We start from the raw sequence: 19,897 nt of genomic DNA on the forward strand, positions 1-19,897 counted from the left end.
GCAGAACCAGGATTAAAATCCAGGCAGCCTGGTGCCCAAGACCATGATTTTAACCACTATACTATAATACAGGCATACCTCAGAGACATTTTGGGTTCACTTCCAGACCACCTCAATAAAATGAAGATCTCAATAAAGCGAGTCACATGAATTTTCTGGTTTCCCAGTGCTTACAAAGGTTATGTTTACACTACACTGTAGTCTATTAAGAGTGTGATAGCATTATGTCTAAAAAAACAATGTACATACCTCAATTTAGAAATATTTTATTGCTAGAAAATGCAAACCATCATCTGAGCCTTCAGTGCGTTACAGTAGTAACATCAACGATCACTGATCATAGGTCACCATAACAAATATAATAATGAAAAAGTTTGAAATATTGTGAGAATTACTGAAATGTGACAGAGATAAGAAATGAGCAAACGCTGCTGGAAAAATGGCACTGACAGACTTGTTCAATGCAGGCTTGCCACAAACATTCACTTTGTAAAAAATGCATTATCTGCAATGTGCAATAAAATGAGGTATATGCTGCAGATGGAGAAAAATGACCTGGCAGAGTCCTTAAACCAGCCCAAAACAGGAAGCAGCCAGCCACCCAGGGGTCTAGACACAGTCAGGTTACTGCTTGAGGCTTCTTATCGACTCTTGATCCTCCCAGCACCAACCTGAGCCTACCCTTCCTGTCTCTAGCCTGTGAGCTCCTGGGGGTCAAGAGCAGGGGACTCCCACTCCCTTAATCCCACCTCCACACAGCAGGCCAAGCACAGGCTCATCAGACGAATGGGCAGAACCTTTATTTCCTAACCCACTCCTTGGACCTCTGTCAGAAGGTAGATCAGAGGCACTGTAGGTAGAAGGCAATCCAGAACCCGGCAGAGACACCACACCTGTCACTCTTCATAGCAGTCCCTTTCCACAAGCCAGAGGGAAGTGGAAGCAGGATAGGGAGGCCCACTTCTGTAGGCTCAAGTCTTGTTGGGGGTGTTGAGCAGTTACACAGGCTTCTCAAAGAAGGCCCAGCCATCCTAGACATTCAGGCCTGGAGAACAGCTTGCCAGCAGGTCTTCAAAACCGGGTGTCTCGAGCCCTTCTTCGGGGTCGGGGGCCAGAGCTGGAGGTAGGTGTGGGGCCCAAGCCAGGGGGTGCCCCCGGGGGCTGGTAGCCACACTCATTGGGGTCCAGTGGATCTCGGCTGAGCAGTACCCATACCGCAGGCACATGGCGGCGTACCGTGAGGGGATCTAGGCCTGCGTCGGGTGAGGTTGGCACCCAGCTGTCCTCGGTCTGCAGGAAGCGCAGCTTGGTAAGCTGGTGCAGGCCTGGTACCCGCCGTTTGACAATCTCAGCACAGCTGACAGCCTTGCCTGCAGCCCGGCCAGAACCTGAGAACACCACATGCCGAGCACTGCCGCCCTCCAACCGCCCCAGCGCCAGGCCCAGCAGGTTGCGGATTTTGCTGCCATCTCGGACCCGCATCTCCAGGGTATCAGGCGGTAGCTGGGGCATCGGGGAAGGTGCTGGGAGTTCCACAGAGCCAGCCTTCCGGTAGTGCTCCATCCGGCTGCTGTCGTGTCTGAATCTTGCTGCCCACTGCAGGGAAGTGTCAGAGGAATGCTAGGCAGGGTGCCCTGGGCCACCCCCCACCCCCCACCCCGGCTCTCTAGGACGTGGGCCCACTCCTCATCCCAGATTTCCCAGACACAGGACCATATGCCCTCATCCCCAGGACAAGGGGCCACGCCTGCCTCACCCTGGGAGGGGGCTGTACCCCATTCCTCTGGACAGGGCCATAACCCTCCCCCGACCCCGGAGTCCCTGCGACAGGACCAAATTCCCCAAACGCTGGCCAAGCCCCCTCATCCCAAGCTCCTTAGCACTGGGAATGAACTTCCCTCATCTGGGGCTCCTGGGGACAGGGCCCGGGCCCTCACCCGAGACTCCCTGAGAACAAGGCTGAGTGCTCCTCACCCTGGGCTCTCCAAGCGGTGACAGGGACCCTCACTTCGAGCCCCCAGAGGAGAGGACCAAGTCCCTACGCCACAAGCTCGCCGACACAGAGCCAAGAGCCCTCATCCAAAAGCTCCTCAAAAACAGAAGTGACCCCCTCCCCCACTCCGGGACCCTTAGGACAGGGCCGAGCACCCCTCACCCGGAGATTCCCAGGGTCGATCCCCCCAACCCAGGTCACTCAGACACCCAGGAACAGGGGCTTGACGCCGAGGGCTGCTCGAGCTAACCCTGGCGTCGAGTTCGCCGGCGGCCGGGCTCGGCGGTCCCCACCGCCACGGGCCGCCCTCAGTGCCCGGCAGGCCGTAGCGGCCCAGCAGCCGACCTCCCCTCTCCTCCCCGTACCTCCAGGAGCCCCCACCCCACTGGGCTCCTGCTCTCACCACCGCATCCGAACACTCCTCAACCTCGATCCGAAGCCAAGATGGCGTCTCCCGGGAGCGCGCCGAGGCCGCGAGGCCGCGCTCGCCGGACGGGGCGGGGCCTGAGGGGCGGGGACCCCGGCGCCTCCGCCCGTAAACCGAGAGGTGGGGGGACGCCGGAGAGTGAGCTGGGCCAGGACGCGGAGACTCGGAGCGCTCGGGCTGTCTCAGCTGTTCAGCCCCGGGCAAGGAGCACTCCTATTGGGGCGGAGAGAGCCCTGTGGAGGAGAGGAGCGGCCGTCGGAGGAGTCCCGCGTCCGAAGGATGCGGAGGATTTGGCCCTTAGAAGATGACAGGGAGGGCGTTACCCGTTGAGCACACCGAAGCAGTAAAGGCGGAGCAGCGGCTTTCACTTTGGACAAGAGCAAGAGGTGCCGTTTGAAGTGGCCGCTGCTGCGCGGGCGAGAGCCTTGGCCAGCGAGTTCTGAGCTTGGACCTCACCCCGTGGGCACTGGCGAACCACGGGGCTTTTTCATCAGGCGCAAGTCAAACCAGTTCGTGTGCACAGCGCACTGTGGCTGCAGCACAGGCGGGGGCGGGCCGCAACCGCTGGTGACTCCAGCCCGCAAAATCCCGGGGGCATGTCCATGGAGATTCGTACGTTGCTCCGCGTATAATAAGCGCTCAAATATTTGTTATAAATCATTTATTGAAAGAATGAACCAGAGAAACAGCAGTGGGAATGGGGAAAAGTAGATTAAGTTGGAAGATACCAGGAGGTAGATTTGACGACTGTTCGGACGAAGAAGGAGGGAAGAGTCTAGGATGACTCCCAGTTTCAGACGTGCTGAATTTGAGATGCCAGTGAGACCCTGCTGGTGGGCTGGTGGGCTGGTGGGCAGGCCAGATGGAAAGGGGCCTGGAGCTACAGCAGTCCCTGAGACCACAAGGGGGCAGCAAACACTCGGTGGAGTGAGGGACCATCAGTTTCTCTGCTCTTTAACATGCTCTCCTTTCCAACCGTACCACCGCTCCCCACGGCCCACCCCCTAAAAGCCCCCTGCATCCAAACCTCTTTTAGTCTCCCCTTCTCGGCTAATAGCACCAAGTAGGCTCCCAAGAGAGAAACTTAAAGGCTCCCCTCTGCATTGCACATGCTGCTCCCTTGGCTCTCAAAACCCTGCATGTCACCCTCCAGGGCTGCGTCCCACATTCCTTTTTCTTCTGTGCCCCCAAAGAACCCTGGTGCCACCTGTCCCTCCCCTTTTCCTTGACTGTCTCCTCAGCTAGCCTGTACAGGGTAGGAATCAGGTGGACCCTACCTGTGTCCTCCCCACCTGGTATGGCATCTGACATTTAGAGTGTACTTGGTAAATGCGGGATAAATGGATACATAAAGGAATGTTCCACTCACATCAAGCAAATGAGAGCATTCATCCTGAGAGCTTTACCTCTCCCGGAAAGCCAGACTAGGACGAGTATAGCTCTCAGTCCAACTAGGAGGAAGGCCAACAACTCTGGCCTATCAACCTCATCCCCACCACCATACCCATACAACATCGGGAAGCTAACACACACCTCCAGTGATCTGTACAGTTTATTGTCTTTGGAACAGGACACTGATGAGGGGGGAGGGGGTGCAAATAGCAAATCTCAAGTAGCCAGACCTCTGACCCCAGAGCCCCACCTGAGTGCAGACTGGTAGGCTGTGAATCCAATAAATACAGAGCTGCCTCTGCTCTGTCCTGTTACAAGGGCAGGTTGGCATAGGGCCTGGAGCCTGGCTGCCCTGGCCCACCCTAGGATGGGAAGCAGCCATCACTCCTCTGCTGGCTTCACTTGCTTGGCAGCCTCTAACTGGCAAAGTAGCTCATCCCACTGCACGAACTGCTTGGAGAGAAGCATTGTCTGGTCGCAGGTCAAGGTGAGAACGGGCATCTGAGAGAGGGAGTGGAGAGGTTTGCATCTGCCTAAAGTGTCGGGGAGCAGGGGGATAGGCAGGCTGGTTGGGATGGGATGAGAAACAGAGCGAGAAATGGAATAAAAGGACAGGGCTCCGGACAGCACTCCTCAGGGGCCTGGCTGAGCAGAAAGGATACAGTCTTGTTGTATTCCTCTAGGAGAGCCTTGGACTCCTCAGTGATCTCCACACACTGGTCCTGTGGAGCCAAGGTGTGGCAGAGAAAGGAGTTGGACAAAGCCCCGCTTCCCACTGCCCACCTCATCAGGGACCCTAGCTCCCCATAGAGCCTAGAAAAGATAATGTTTAACCCCAGTGCCAAAAGGAGCAAATTTCTAAAGAGGCACTTTCAGGCTCCAGTGTGGGTAGCCTAACTGCAGTCCTAAGGCTGACAGAAGGGGGGGGGGCGGTGAACCACACATATAAGCAAATACTCCTGCTAGAATATGCCTCCTTCTCCCTGTCGCCTATTTCTGAACCCTCCTTGACCTTTACATTAGGGCCTGGGAATAGTGAAAAAACAGCTCTTCTACCACAGTTAAGGACACATCATCCCCAGGAATTCATGGGTACCTCCCAACATCAATCTGATACCTCCGGGTAGCCCTACTCTGGGAGGCAGGAGACCTGGATGTGACCGTAGGCAAATCCCTTCCCTTCTGGAAGGCAGATGGAAGACAAAGGATAAACCCTAAATTCCCCCTGAAGCTGACATCAGGGAGGCCTGAGGCTGCTTCCCCAGGAGGCAGGGGTGGGGACTAGGAGCCTCACCACCTCTACTTTCCCCTCCAGGCCTCTCCCCTCCCATACCTGCTGCTGGATGTGGATCTGGGCCAAGCGCTGCAGGTGGGCGGCATGCTCAGGAACGGCTGTAAAACACAAGGCACACTGCCTAGTGATGCTTGTGCCTTCCCCCGGGACTGCTCAATAGTCTATTAGGTCTTCGGTAGGATTAGAGTATTGAGTGGAGAGGCTAAACAAACGCCAGCTTCATCGACCACTGCTTCTGGACGTGGTGGTGGGACTCCCTGCCCACCTCAGTCTTACTCTAGGACCCAAAGGGGAGGGGAAGATGCAGGCCCCTAGAAGAAGACAAAACCCTGGGGTTCCCAGAGTTGCCCCATACACCCACCCCAGGGCTGTGAGCAGGGCCAAGTAAAGGAAGCTTTGATTATCATGGGATCTGTTCCTTTGCTCTCAGCCCAGCGGGACCAGGTCTGCCGGGCCTAGGGAACAGGGAGCCTGCAGGTGGACTGAGGATGAGTGCCAGGTCCCTAAGCTGGCCACCTGGAATCCAACACCCAGAGCCTCAGCCACCATGCTGGGCCCACAGCTTAAGGGTGTCAGATGCTCAGCAGAAAGCTGATCAGGGGTAGGGAGGGGGAGCTGGGAAAAATACCTCTAGAGACAGACAAGATGGCTATCTGGATTCAATTAAAGTCACTGTCTGCTTGTCAAAACCCAGGCCTAGGGACTGCACTAGGCAGTGCGGCAGGAAGAATTCACACACATTGACACACCTGGCAGGAACTCTTACAGTAAAATCTGGGCTCTGCAGCACCCTGAAGGACAGATGCTGAGGGGTGGGGTAGAAGACAGAAGGAATCCCAGAGTTGGAGGTCGCTGGCCTTACATGAGTGTCCTTGGTGCCAAACTGCCTGACATTCTGAAGCTGAGCTCTCTGCCCTGGAAATTTTAATCCCAGTGCAGGTGTCTGGTACCCCCAGGGTGAGATAAAGACAAGGAGCAGAGCTAGCCTGAGCCCAGGAAAGTCCTGCCCATCCACCCACCTCCCCAAGTAGAGTAGTGGAGCTGCAGCCCCAGAGAGGTACCTTTGATATGAGTGCTGTCCAGCATGGGCACCAAAGCCTCCACCTGCTCCAGAAGCGCAACCTGGGAGAGGATAAACTGCTCCTCTGAGGCATAAACAGAAAAAGCAGTGGCAGTGAGGCGAGCCTGGGCACAGCCACTCCCATGCAAGGGGCCGATGAGATGGCTGAGCCTGGAGCTTGGGGCAGCTAGTCTGCCCACTGCCCCCTTCGCTATGTGCACATTCCCCCAATCTGCCTCCACCTCTCTTGGATGCCTCTGGTCTGACCTATCTTGAGCCCAAGGAGCCTCTAAGTTCCTCCAAATCCTACCTTTCTCCAAGTTTTAACTCTGAGGCCCCTTCCTCTAGCTTCCTATCAACAAACTCAGAGCCCCTCCTAGGCCACAGGAAACAAAGTACTTCAGACTTGGGTACCCACATGCAAGGGCTCCTGGGAAGGTCTGAAAGAGGAGACGTGGAAAACTACCAGGCAGGTTCTGCTCAGTGGATCTGAGAGGCACAGACAATTACAAGTTCCTGGAGAGCTGGGACACTAACAGGACAGTCCAGTGAGGAAAGCAGGACTGGAATGACCCTGTGCACAGGGGGTTTCAGTGGCTGCAGAGTGGGAAGGGCATTCAAGAAGGGAGGACTGTTATGTCAAACATTTGGAGGGAAGAATGCTTGTCAATTAGTCGAGGAAAAAGAATTCATTTGGATGAACTGGAGCAAGGAGAGCACAGGAAACAGCTAGATGGGAGGGTAGATCTGGAAGTCTATAGAAGGCTTGGAATGGCATGCTAAGGAATTAGGAATTTATCCTAATAGGGAGAGAGACACACACACACTGAGGTTCCAAACTAAACAAAATGGCATGTTGGAAATGTGCTTTGGGAAGATGACACTGAACCACATGCAAGAAGGGGAAGACTAGGGTCAAGAAGAGGACTTAGGAGACTGCAACTATTCATGTACAAGGGGATGAACACTGAGGCAGTGGCGACAGGGAGGCATGGAGAGGCTGGACTTAAGAATCAGTGCAGGAGGGACCTCCCTGGTAGCGCAGTGGTTAAGGATCCGCTTGCCAACTCAGGGGACACGGGTTCGAGCCCTGGTCTGGGAGACCATGCCGCAAAGCAACTAAGCCCGTGCGCCACAACTACTGAGCCTGCGTGCCACAACTATTGAAGCCCGTGCGCCTAGAGCCAATGCTCCGCAACAAGAGAAGCCACCGCAACTAGAGAAAGTGCACGCGCAGCAATGAAAACCCAACGCAGCCAAAAATAAATAAATTAATTAATTAAAGAAAATAATAATCGGAGCAGGAGAAGACCTCCTGAACTTGGTGTCTAAGCCACAGCAGTGGCTCAGGTATGTTCTGGTTCGCCATTGTATACCTCACACCTAGGATAGTCTGGATCACAGTAGATGATCACTTTTGAATGCATGAATAAACACAGGTGCTTGGCAAACCATACCTCGTGGAGTGGCTAACTAACTGATAAGCAGACATTGCTAAGACAATAGTTCCTGCCTAGAATTCTGAAATCCCAGCGCTTTCTCACATGAAAGAAAGATGTTGAAACTCATGCCTATAACCTCGCCTCTCCCAAATGCAATGCTCTCTGCCCCTACCCTTTCTTAGAAGCTCCTATGTCTACTGAGCAGAAGTAAGGAAGGTTCCGAAGGAAAATCCTAGAGGCAGGCCACAGATAGAATACCGGAGTAGCTTCCACTGTGGCAGGCACCATGGTCTGTAGCTGGCTCTGAAGTATACTGTACCCAGTGCCTACTAGAGGACCACAGGACCACCTCCAGCCTCAGTCCAGAACCAGGCCAGATTCCAGAAAGCAGCTTCCAGGGCTGTATCCAGGAGAGGGCGGGCAGGGAAGCTATCTCTGTGCCCGACTTCCCCCACAATCCACATCCCCAGATGCATATGCACATACTGTCCAGCACTACCTGCTAAGATGAACTGCAGCTTAGAGGCATCAGGTATGGCAATGCGGTCAATGTACTCAGGATCCAGGTATTTGATCAGGTCTTCAACTAGAAAAGTAGCAAGATGGAAAATGGAATAAGGTTGGGGAGTGGGGATCTGTCTTGTGAGGGATATTAGGGGAGGTGTCAGCCTTGGGGAGACCCTTGAGTGAGGAGCTGACACCCTCAGCGTCCAGCAGGCCTCCACCAGGGCCCCTATCCCCACTTCCCTGTCTCTACCCTCTGATCACCTGCTGGCCAGCCTCAAACTTTAAAACCCTGGGGCCCTCAGCATTCCCACTGATCTATCCTCAAGGCTGGAAGGCACCTTGCCCCTCAGTGCCACCAAGACATGCCAGAGCTTTATCTGATTTCTAGTTCCTCAACAGGTTGCTAGCTCTGACATAATCAAAAAGGGCTGGTTGAGCCAAGACTGGGGCTCTCAGTGCCTGATTTCTTTCCTGCCTCTGAACCTTGCCTGTGGAAATTGCATACCCCTCGTCCCTCCTTCCCCCAGGGGACCTTTCAGGCAGAGCTCTTATCCCATAACTTAGGACATTGCCATGGGCTTGGGGTTTCACCACAAAGTAGAAAGCACACCCCAATTCACCATTTCATCAGGGCAATGTCTTCACCTGCTATCCCCAAAGGGCAACTCTAGTGACCTACTAGGCTGAAGAGCCTGGGCAGGGAACCAGGAAGCACAGGCTTGGGAAGGAGAACAGGCAGACACCTCATGGAAGCACTTACTCTTTTTGTACAGAATCTTCACCCTCTCCCTCTTGCTGGCGATGTTCCCCAAAGCCACCTGCACCTTGACCAGGCCATCGGCCACCTATTGGGGGAGTGGAAGTTAATTCCATGATTTACCACTTGGCTCAAGTCTTGGAAGACATAAGGAACCCTCATTCCCTCAGACTCCCAAACCTCCTGGTCCCAGCTATCGTCCCCTTCTCTAGTATTAAAAGAGATTCAACCCTACCTTCCGGGAATCCTCAGTGTGAAGGGGGAGATAATCATGTACTCCTTGGGGAGTTTCAAGTGTGACTGGGGAGGTGATGAACTACCTTAGAGTTTATGGGGCACTAGCATATACTATCTATTCCCTGATTCCTCCTCTTGGATGAACCTACCTAGGCTTTAAGGGTAGAGGATGAGGAACTCCAATATTAAAGGGTTGAATAGAGGGAGAGGCTACGGAAGTGTATGATATCACACAGGTTTTAGGTTAGAGGGTAAGGAATGACAATATTCAAGGGTCAGATATATGGGGAGGCAAATAAGACTGCGTAGAAGCAGCCAGAGACGTAGGAGGAAAATCAGGAGGATCTGCGTCATAGATGTGAAAGGGAGAGAATGTTCTGAGAAGTCAGTTCTCACATGGGACACAATCTGTTAGTGACAACTAATTCCACAAGAAGTGTACAAACAGACATCATTACCTCTGAGGCACTCAACTCCAGGGTGTGCCTGACACTCCACCTTCAGTGAAAAGTCTTTCCATAGTTAAAAAGGGGATGGAAGGGAAACTGAGCTGCACAGTTGTCAAAATTCAGTCACTGGTGGGAAGGAGTGCCAGTCCATATCTGAACACTCAGTACCCAATCCCTTCCCCTCCTAATCCCGGCCCTCCCAGACCACACCTCTAACCCCCTGAAGCCTTCTTTATCCACCTCCGGTCTGCCTCTTTTGGGGTCCTATGGACCTCTCTTTACACAATTCACTTAGCAATTACGCAGGGCTCCACAACGGCCCTTCCGGGCTTCAGCTCTTACTGAAACTCTGATTAGTCAGTTTCTCGAATGTGTCAGGTCTCCCCAACTACCCCGCGAGGGCAAAGGTGGAGTCTCCACAGTGAGCCCACCTCAGACTCACAGTGCCCTCCGTGGGAATGGCCTCCGAGGGCCCGATATGCTCCGGGAGGTCTCGAACCTTTGTTATTTCAAAGGTCGGGCTGCGGGCAACGGGACTCTGGAGCGGTAGCATCCATCTCGAGGACCAGGCCAGTAGACGGCTGTTGCTTTGCCCCAGAGAGGGACCATTGGACCCCAGATAGCTCACCTTCCGCGAGCCGCGAGACCCGCCCGGCCCGTACACCCAGCGCTCCAGCTCCTCCACACGGGCCTGTAGCCGCTGCACATCTGTCACAGCCGCCATAGCTCCCGCCGCTCCGCCTCAGCCAGGAACAGCCAGAGGGCGGGACGTCCGTCCAAATAGAGAAGGCGGGCCAATCCGAGTGGATGGGCTCCCCTGCTTACAGGAAGTGATGCCACGATTCAGCCCTTCGATGCCGGAAGCGGCAGGCAGGGCCAACGAAAGTTGTCAAAAGCTGTCTTGTAACCTAGGCGACGGCTACCCGTCAGGCTCTACCTTAACGTCCAGCCCCTGCTCGTCAAAACAAACTTTGCCTTTATTCCAGGGTACCAAATTCCAGGGTACCAAAGAGGTTTCCCTACCCCATTCTCCGAGGTTGCATATATAAATATACCCATTATTCTAAGATTGGTCCATTCCCATAGAATAGTAGGAAGCCCCGTGAGTCTTCCTAAGGTTCAAGTTGGAGTCTTCTAAGGTTCAAGCGATTAAGTGTCGTGCCAAGGACACTCAACATTGTAGTGGCAGAATCGGGATTTGAACTCAGGCAGTCTGATTCATGAGACTGAGCTCTCCTACTCATGGCCTTTGCTATTCTGTCTTCTCTGAGAACCCCTGGCCCAACACAGCCTGTGCATACCACATAATTCCTCCCCGACCCACAGGCCCGAACAAGAAGGAAAGGAGGCACTGGAGAGGGAGGGACCGCAGCTTTATTATGCAGATGTGACCTGAGGGACATCTTCACAACACCCCAACTCAACCCTTCACCTGGCTCCTGAAGAGAAGCAGGTCTGACTTGAAGGGGTGGAGTCCTAGAGATGATATTGACACAAGGGAGTACATGAGGAGATGATGGGGGTTACCGGGGGAAGAACTCTTTGGTAGATGCTGCTGGAGTTGGCCAGGGAGGAGATGCCCTCCTTTTGCAATGAGGTAGATGTAACATCAGAAGAAATCTCTTTGGCTTCAAGTCCACATGGCATGGTTGAGGGGGGGAGTGGCCATTCCCAGGTCCTAGAATGGGCACCTTGGAAGAATGGGTTGGAGGGGTGTCTCCTCCCCCCCTCAGCAATGGGGTTGGGACTCTCAATTTCAGGTGTGAGCTCTCAGGGTGAGGCGCTGGAAGGGGGCCCCATCAGGGGTGGGGGTGCAGGGTTGGCTGGGCCCTGGGAAGCTGGCACGGGCTGGCAACGGGCAAAGAGGACGCCTGGCAAAGGGGTGAGGAGATGGTAGAGGGAAAACACAAGCAGAAAAAGGCGAGGCAAAGAAACAGAAGAGGGAAAAAAAAAGTCAGTATCCTGATTGCTAGAACACCACACACAGAGCCCTGCCGTAACCAATGACGAAAAGCCCCTCGAGTCAGTTAGAGACTCCTGTGCCAATACAGATACCCTCCAACAACTAAACAAGAAATATTTACACTGATACATAGGCCCATGACAAGACATCCCATGGTATTCATGCCAGAGAGGTCATGCCTTGGATCCCATGCCATGTAGACACCCCCTTTAATCCATGCCAGTGTAGCAATCCCCTGAACCCCATGTTACCCATGCAAGTTTGGATATCTCTGAACCTCATGCTAGTAGAAAAAGTCTAAAATCCCCATGCCAGTGTAAATACCCCTGACCTCATGCCAGTATAGACAGCCTGCAGTACCCATACCAGTGTAGACCACCCCGTTGATCTCTAGGGCCATGTTGATACTGCTGATACCACTGCCTGCCAGATTGAGAGGCCCATCCAACTGCTCTTCTGTCCAGGAGGGGGCAGGGGAGTCACATTTTGGGGAATCAGACTTCAGACTTACAAGCTCCCCCCTCCATCCCTATAGAGAGCCCCCATTCCAATTCCGCCCCACACCTGTAATCACAGAGTTGTCTACTGAGGGATCTATCTGCCCCACCTCCAATGCCTATGGGGTGATGGGTCTGTCCTCCCTCATTGTACAGGCCCTAAGCCCTCTCAGCAACAAGCCCCTCCTCACCCCTCAAGGGAACCTTGCCACGGGGCAGGAAACTGGGGGGTGCGCCGTGTCGAGGTGGGTCCATGGGCCCCATCAGCACAGCCCTCTTCTCTGGGGGCTCCTCTGGTGCCACCTTCTCACGTGCAGGTCCAAAGGCTAGGCCCACAGGCAGTGCCAGTCGAGGGGTTGGAATTCTGCTCTCCTCTGAAAAAACAGGTCATTTAGCTCCCCTGACCCAACCAACCCTGTCTCTGCATCTGGTTCTCCCCACAGGCCTGGGACCAAGGGAGGTCATCCAAGCTCAAGCACCAAGTTCAATCTCCCCTCCCTTCCAGTCTCCGAATAGAGGCTCTGAAGCTGGAGAGCCCCAGAAGGCCAATATATCTGACTAGGTTTGTCCCAGACAATTTGGGGGATTTCCTTGCTTTCGGTTGTTAAATAAGCCAGGAGAAACAGGAGGCATAAACCACATGCAAATAGGAGCCCTGGTGTTGAATGAAGCTGCTCTGGATAAAGTACCTTTTCCTGAGCTTCAGGCCCACACCGCAGTAACCCATAACCCAGAGCTCCCAAGGCTTCATTGACCCCAAACATCAGGACCCCTAAACCTAAGCATGCACCAAACCTCAGTGCCCTGTCAGTCCTTACTGTCCCCATACTTCGATGCTCCCACACCTCAGAGTTTCCACGTTTTAATGTTCCCTATATCTCAGCCTCCCCCTAGGTCTCCGAGACCCTCAAAGTTCAGCCGCTCTCCCCTCACACCTTTCTTAACGGGGCTCGGGCTCAGCTGCGCGCAGGCGTGCGCCGGCAGGCCGGAGGCGGAGCCCCGAGCAGTGCGGGGGCCGGGCGTGGGCGCGGGAGGGGCGGGCCCGGAACCCGAGGCGGGGCCAAGAGTGCCCCAAGGGGACTGCCCCGCCAAGCCGAAGAGTGGGGCGTTGGTGTAAGCTTGACGACGGCCTTCCCGCCGGTTGCTGTCGATGGCGGCCTGGAGCTCCCCCGGGGAGCTGAGCGCCCGCGTCTCGCACTCGTACGGGTACAGATACTTCATGTACCTAAGGGCGGACGGGGTGGGGTGGGAGGCTGGGCCCAGCTGATCAAGCCCCACCCCCGGACACGAACCCCCGGGGCCCTCCGCGCCCCGCGCCCCACCCCCGCTCCCGCGCCTTGCTCCCACCGCTCGCGCGCGCGCGCTTGGCCTCACTGGGTGCGTAGAGTGAAGGCGGCCGACGTGATGGTGGTGGGCAAGCTGAGGCCGCGCGTTACCTCCCGCCACACCTTGCGGTTGATGACTTCCACCAGACCGCCCTTGGCCGTCACCAGGCGAAACAGCGCGTACAGGTCCAGCACCTGCTTCGCCATGATGGGCACACGGTTCACTGGCGTCCCTGGTCGGGGGGTTGGCAGAAAGTCAGGACACTAAGACGGAGACCCTGTCTGCGGGCATCCTCAGGGACTCGAGGAGTCGGCTGCCTGGACCTGCCTGGGTGAGCCCCAGGTACAGGGCGGGACCGTCAAGAAAGGCGGGGAACAGGGAGGGATGGGGAGGTGGGATTGCAGGCAGAGCCCACAGAGCCCCCAAGGCCTCCATTGTAGTAGGAAGGGTGGGAGGCTAGACCAGGGGTTGGCAAACTTCTTCTGTAAAGGGCCAGATAGATGGTAAATGTTTTAGGCTTTGCAGGCCAAACAGTCTGTCAGAACTAATCCACTCTGCAACTGCAGCCTGAAAGCAGCTATAGAGGATATTTAAAGGAATGAACGCGGCTCTGTTCCAATAAAACTTTATTTACAAACTCTGAAATTCGCATTTCACACGTCCAGAAATGTTATTCGTCTTTTAATTTTTTTCACTATTTAAAAATGTGAAAAACATTCTTTTCTCATGGGCTGTTAGATTTGGCCCGCAGGCTTTAGTTTGCCAGCCTCTGGGGTAGACCATAGGAAGGACTTCCTGACTGTGCTGAAGAGCCAGACTCCCCTAAGCAGCGGCCCGGGGTGGCTGCCAGAGGCGGGAGGATGGTGGATGGGAGAAGAAGCAACCCCCGCCTCGGCTCGCCGACTCCGCAGTCCCCGCCGCCCCCGCCGGCCAGTCCTGACAAAGGGGCCTGTCTGCGCTGAGCGATGGGCCCCAGTTAATTCCTTACCGATCCTGTCCCCTTCCGCTGCCGCCTTTGGACCCGAACAATTAGCTGCGGCCTGATTAATGGGGGGAAATTATCGGTCCCGCGGGATCCCCTCCCCCCGCACAGGGAGCAGAGGAAGGCAGGGACCTGAGGGAAGCAGAGCTGGGAGGAAGGGGGCGCTAGGATCTGCTGAGACCACCCTACCCCACCCCCCAGTGGAGGGGAGACCAGGAGGAAGGGGCAGGGAGGGGACGTTGGGACCAGAATGACCGGGCCTTTCTGGGGAGCCAAAGGACCTGGAGCCCCACGGAGGGTTCCTGGTTAGGAAGGGACCCGAAAGGGGTTCTGGGCCTGCGGTGGGGGCCTGAGAGACTTTGGCCAGCAGCTGCACTAAGGGAGGGGGGCAGTGAAGCCAGTTAATTAGCAGCTTATCAGGCCGCACTCGTGGAGTGAGTTAATTAGCTTTGTAGAGAGAGATAATGAGTCAGTCTTCCGACCCATGAATCTGGGGAGAAGCCTAAGTGATGGACTGCCGCCCAGCCTGATCCCCTCCTGGACCCTTCTTGCATTCACTTCTGGCTCTGAGATTCCCGGAAAGGAATTCCTTCTCCTCCACAGCCCCTGCCTACCCCTTGAGAAGTCCTCCCTTCAGTCTAATTCCAGTCCTTCCTGATGCAGAACACCTTGGGTGTTTCCTGCCTGAAGCAAGGGGAAACTGAGGAGAGACGAGGCTGGAAGAGGACCAAGGCATTCCAATCCCACTCCCCCAATTCTGGGAACCCCCCCCCACCCCAGGCCAGCCTCCTGCCAGTTCCCCCTCCCACCCTCCCAATTGATCCCACACTCATTAACCTGCCAGTGGGCTGGCCACTAATTAATCCCTGGGTGGAGAAGGGGGGCAGGGTCAGAGGTTAAAGACACTGTTGAGGGCCCAAAGGATACATGCTGCCAAGCCCAGGCCTCTGCAAAGAGGACCCAAACTGAGGACTAAACCCTGGGGTTTCCCTTCCTCAAGCCTGGTAAGTGGGGGTCCTTCCCTTACATCAACCCACTCACCCCTCTTCTGCATGAAGCTAAACAGGTCATCCAGAAATTCTTTCCTCTTGGGGTCTGCATCGAGCTCGTACAGCTGGGGAAAAACTGAGGTCATTTTCCAGCTCTGCTACCCAGCCCCCACCCCACCCCGGGACCCTTTGGACTCCAACCCCCAGATTAAGGATCCCCAGCTGAAGGGGTAAGTAAGTTCTGAAATGTAGACTTCCTGAGAGAGCATTGGGTTCTCTCCCCTGGGGGCAGGTGTGGGCACTTTTTTTCCTGATACACAGAGACCCCTCTACTGGCCAGTGGTGCCCTGGGCAGCTCAAACCACCCATCTGGGAAGTAGGGGAAGAGAGAAAGCTACGGAGGCTTAGCCTGCCTTCCAGAGCCCCTGGGAGGAAGTCAGGCTGGCGCTGTGTTCCACATTGAGGAAACCGAAGATATATCTGAGCCACTCGTTCACTCATTCATACCTGCAAGGGCTTCTTGCTGTTCACATGTTTGTGTGCCAGGGGTGGGGATGAGGGGCAGAGATGCCTCTAACCCATCCCTCAGGCAAGGTGGATGCTCAGAAAAGCTCCTGGATGGAAACCTTGGGCCCCTCAGCCCACATATCTTCCAGGAACAGCTTCCTGCACTACAGAAGCTGCCCCACAGAGGCAATGGCCCTGAACCACCCAGGATCTGTAGGGTCAGGACTTGAAAGGTCCAGGGGTTATCCCACCTATTCTCAGTCACCTGGAGCTCTACTTCCAGTATCAGCTCTCAAATACCCCCCAGGAGGGACAATCCCTAAAGTAACAGAGTCTTTTACCCAGAGTGACAGTCCCTGCATAACACCCATAGGTAACACTCCACCTGCCAATAAGAACTCTCAGAGCAAAAAAACACCCATGAGTAACAAACCCCAAAGATGCACCTTTAGATCTACACTCCCACAAGAACTGAGCCCTACGTCTTAAATGGATACCCACAAAAAACACACACAGTCTCCAAGTAATAATCCCCAGAATTACACCCAGGAGAAACAGTCGCTAGAGTCACATCTCCACGGTAACAGAGCCCCGAGTAACACTATCAGTTTTACACTAACACCACAGAGTCTAAGCATAGATGAACACTTCTGGAAAATACCCAAAACCAACACCCTACGAGTAACACCACCAGAATAGCACACCTAGAATCTCAGCCCTGCATAACATCTTCTTAATGACAGCCTAGAGTAGTGCCTTCGAATAACATCCAGATGGGTTCCGCAGGGATGAAGAACCTCAAATTAAGGCCCTGTGAGTAAGGTCTTATCATTCCCAGCTGTACAGGAGCCCTTTAGTCACACTGCGGCTGTAGTGGCCATCACAGGCTGGGAACTGTCACCCATAGAACTCAGGCCAGGGAGAGGACATGGGTGGGGAGAATGTGACAAGGAAGAGATGAGGTGGGTATCAGCTTGCCAAAGGAGCGGCAACCTCCATTCCACTTCCAAGACAGAAGTAGACAGCCCAGGACACCCCCACTGGTCACTGGAATATGACCTTGTGACTTGATGTGTGAGAAGGTATGGTAGTGCTGGCACTGGAATCCCCAGATCCCCCTCCCTCAGAATCCTTGAAGGCTCCTGCACCCCTCCCACTTTCCCTTCCAGCTTCACCAAGAGCCTCCAGTCTGTCAGCCTCCATGCTTCTGGGCGTCTCCTGCACCTCACGGTGTGTGCCTACGCACTTCTTTCCATGTCTCAGTATGTCTGTCTCTCCCTCCCAGTCCCCGTCTAGCCTTCAGTCTTCCCACTGTCTCTCTCCAGGTCTCTATGTCTCTGTCTTTCCATCCTGCAGAGCGCAGTGGGGTGGGGGTGGGGGTCTACTGATCACCTTGCTCTGCTTTTGCCCAGAGAGTAGGAAGGGGGAGGGCCTGACACTGAGAGGGTCCTACCTGCTTGAACTGCTCCTCATAGGTCCACTCATGGGGATGAGGTCCAGGGGGCTGGCTGGAAGGTGAGCTGGTGCCCCGGGTCCCTGGGTGGCTCTCCTCGGCTGCCTCCTCTTCTGTGCCAGCTTCCTCTCCTTCCTCATCCTCTTGGGCATCCTCCTCTTCCTCAGCTCCAACCTCCCCCAAGCCCCCGTCAGGGGCCTGCAGGGTCCGGGATCCAGGAAAGGAAGGCCGCGGCGGTGGTGGTGGTGGGCGTGGAGGGGCCAAAGGCCCCACCCCCTGGGCCAGTCGGGCTGCCTGCTGTCTCTGCAGGGCCTCCATTACAGCTTCCAGGCGCAGTCCCCCCACTGGTGGGCCGGCTGGCACCAGGCGCTGCCCTGAGGAAAGGGCTGCCTGTGGAGGAGAGAATTATGCGTGTTGCACCCGCTCCCCCAAAGCCCCCAACACAAGGGGAGGTGGTTATGGATTCAGGGAAGTGCAGGGGGGCCATAAGGAAAAAGACAGAAAGACAGCTTTCTCAGAGGTGGACAGAGAGGTAAAAAGAGCAGGAGAGGCAGAGACCAGACCCAAAGAGACAGAAACAGACGTTGACCGAGGACAGGTAGAGACTGAGCAGATCAAAGAGGGTGACAGGGACCAAGAAACAGAGAGAGATGGAGGAGAGAGAGATCCAACAGAGAGGGAGAGAGACAATGACAGGGAGATATGGGGATAGAAATGAGAGATGGCGAGAGACAAGAGACTGAGAGGGACCAAGGTGGAGGGTGACAGAAATATCAGACAGAGACAAGAATGGAGAAACAGAGACGGGGAGAGGTGAGATTGATAGAGATATCCGGTAGAGAGACCGGGAAGGTAAGAGAGATAGAGGAGCAAGAGATAAATATCAAAGACCTGAGTGACAAGCAGTCCAGGGAGACTGACAGACAGAGGCAGAGGGAGACAAATACTGAGGCCGGGGTTGAGAGAGAACAGGCAAAGACCGACGCAGCAGGAGACAGAGACAGAAGAAAGAGATTAGAAATAGAGACCGGGCAAGACAGTAAATAGAGAGGGAGAGAGACAGGGAAAACAGACGGAGAGACGGGGCAGAGACGCAGAGGACTAGAACCGAGGAGGAGAGGGAACAGAGGATGCCGGGGGTAGAGCCCGGGACGGGGACAGCAGCGTCTCCACGCCCGCTCTCTGGCTCCCCGCGGCCACACTCACCAGCCTGGCGCGGCCCGCTGCCCCCGGCGTCTCCACGGCGCTCCCTCCTCTCAGCCCGCCTGTCGGGCGGCCGCTGTCTCAGCTCGGTTCCCTGTGCGGGGCCCCTGCCGTGCGCTCCTGCAGTCGCGCGCTCCTCTGGCCGCGGGGCGCTCACTTGCTGCTCTGCCGGCTGCGGCCGCGGGGGTGGGACCCGCGAGGGGCAGGGCGGGCGGGGGCGCAGCGGAAGAGGCCCCGGTGGGCTCTGACGCTTCCAGCCCCCCAACAGGTGTCTCCCACCCTCCATACAGCCAGATTCGGGGGTGGGGGGGAGAGGGCGCTGGAGTGCTGCTGGGAATCGTGCAAAGGAGAGTGAGGAGTCCACCACCACCGAACTCCGGAGCAGGGCCCCTCCCAGCCTCACAAGTCGGGGGAGGGGGGGTCCCCACACCCTTACTCAGTGCCCGGCATCCACATACAAACATTCGTGTTCACACACCAACACACCCTGTCACAAGTTCAAGGTACACAGCCGCCCTATCTCACATACTTGGTTACATAAATACTACAGCGCCAAAGGCCTGGACAGGCTGTGATCTGAGGGGACTCACTCTGTGGGGTGCTGGGATGAGACTGGGATGAGAACAGAAGCTTCTCCCCTGCCCTGCCCAGGTGCTGTCCCCAACTGCACGCACGCTGCAGTTTGCACAATACGCGCACATGGTGGTGAACTCACTTCTGCACCCACACACTCAGAGGTCTCTGAGCTCATTCCACACCAGCAGCAGGGCACACATACCACCTGCAGGTACAAAGCCACACGGCTTTTAGCTCATTTGACGTTCTATTATGGAAATTTTCAAACATATACCCAAGAAGAGTGAATAATATAATGAACCTCTGGCAATCCTCAGAATTTCAATAGTGATCAGCATTTTGCCCATCTTCACATACATCCTCCACCCATGTTTGCATGACTCCCCAATCTCTAGCTCCAGACACCTTTAGCCAACTGCTCCAGGCCCACCCTACTCCCAGTTATCCTCCAGATGCTGAGATGCTGTTCCTCAGCAGCCCTGGACCCCACTCCTCTTAAGCACCCTCATCCGTTCCCCAGTTTCTTCCTGTGCGGAAGGGAATCGACCTACTAAAAGCATTGAGAGTCACCGGGAGGTGATGCCAAGTGTGTGAGTGAACAACACGCCTCTGTAGGAGTGATACCTGGCATAGGTGTGAAACTCTGCTGTATCAAACTCAGCACCAGGGAGCACCACCTGACCTCATTCATACCCAGTGAGGCACACTGGTCTCAGGGCCAAGATTCCTCTAGGGGGCAGAAATTCAGAGGTAACTTTTGCCTCCTCCCCAACCCTCTCCCAATGAGTCTGCTCCTCTCAGACCCAGCTTGCCCTGGTCTGGACCACCAGCTCTTCTCACCAG

The 19,897-nt window shown here is 55.3% G+C and overlaps 3 protein-coding genes across 5 annotated transcripts; all 3 read right to left on the minus strand.

The window, feature by feature from the left end:
* Positions 1-293: 293 nt before the first annotated feature.
* On the minus strand, positions 294-2,465 carry RPP25L (ribonuclease P/MRP subunit p25 like). The gene is made up of 2 exons (XM_082657443.1): positions 2,397-2,465; positions 294-1,596 (listed from the first exon to the last, which is right to left on the minus strand). Exon 2 carries the CDS (start codon positions 1,561-1,563, stop codon positions 1,072-1,074), a length of 492 nt encoding a protein of 163 aa, XP_082513569.1. The 5' UTR covers positions 1,564-1,596; positions 2,397-2,465; the 3' UTR covers positions 294-1,071.
* A 1,489-nt stretch (positions 2,466-3,954) lies between these two features.
* On the minus strand, positions 3,955-10,309 carry DCTN3 (dynactin subunit 3). The gene is made up of 7 exons (XM_082657196.1): positions 10,187-10,309; positions 8,876-8,960; positions 8,108-8,194; positions 6,168-6,251; positions 5,146-5,204; positions 4,475-4,534; positions 3,955-4,283 (listed from the first exon to the last, which is right to left on the minus strand). The coding sequence occupies exons 1-7, from the start codon at positions 10,280-10,282 to the stop codon at positions 4,194-4,196; spliced, it is 561 nt and encodes a 186-aa protein (XP_082513322.1). The 5' UTR covers positions 10,283-10,309; the 3' UTR covers positions 3,955-4,193.
* A 992-nt stretch (positions 10,310-11,301) lies between these two features.
* ARID3C (AT-rich interaction domain 3C) lies at positions 11,302-17,608 on the minus strand (the record flags this gene model as incomplete). Of its 3 annotated transcripts, XM_082656800.1 has the most annotated exons (7): positions 11,329-11,429; positions 11,888-11,977; positions 12,210-12,392; positions 12,954-13,243; positions 13,393-13,576; positions 15,368-15,440; positions 17,276-17,608. In XM_082656800.1, the coding sequence occupies 7 exons, from the start codon at positions 17,591-17,593 to the stop codon at positions 11,329-11,331; spliced, it is 1,239 nt and encodes a 412-aa protein (XP_082512926.1). The 3 variants fall into 3 exon arrangements, with proteins under 3 accessions (XP_082512924.1, XP_082512926.1, XP_082512925.1); XM_082656798.1 differs by lacking the exon at positions 11,888-11,977 and having other exon boundaries at positions 11,302-11,429; positions 17,276-17,593; XM_082656799.1 differs by lacking the exon at positions 12,210-12,392 and having other exon boundaries at positions 17,276-17,593.
* Between the last annotated feature and the right edge of the window lie 2,289 nt (positions 17,609-19,897).

This window comes from Grampus griseus (genome assembly GCF_964374135.1).
Source record: "Grampus griseus genome assembly, chromosome: 6".
Classification (NCBI taxonomy): Eukaryota; Metazoa; Chordata; class Mammalia; order Artiodactyla; family Delphinidae; genus Grampus; species Grampus griseus.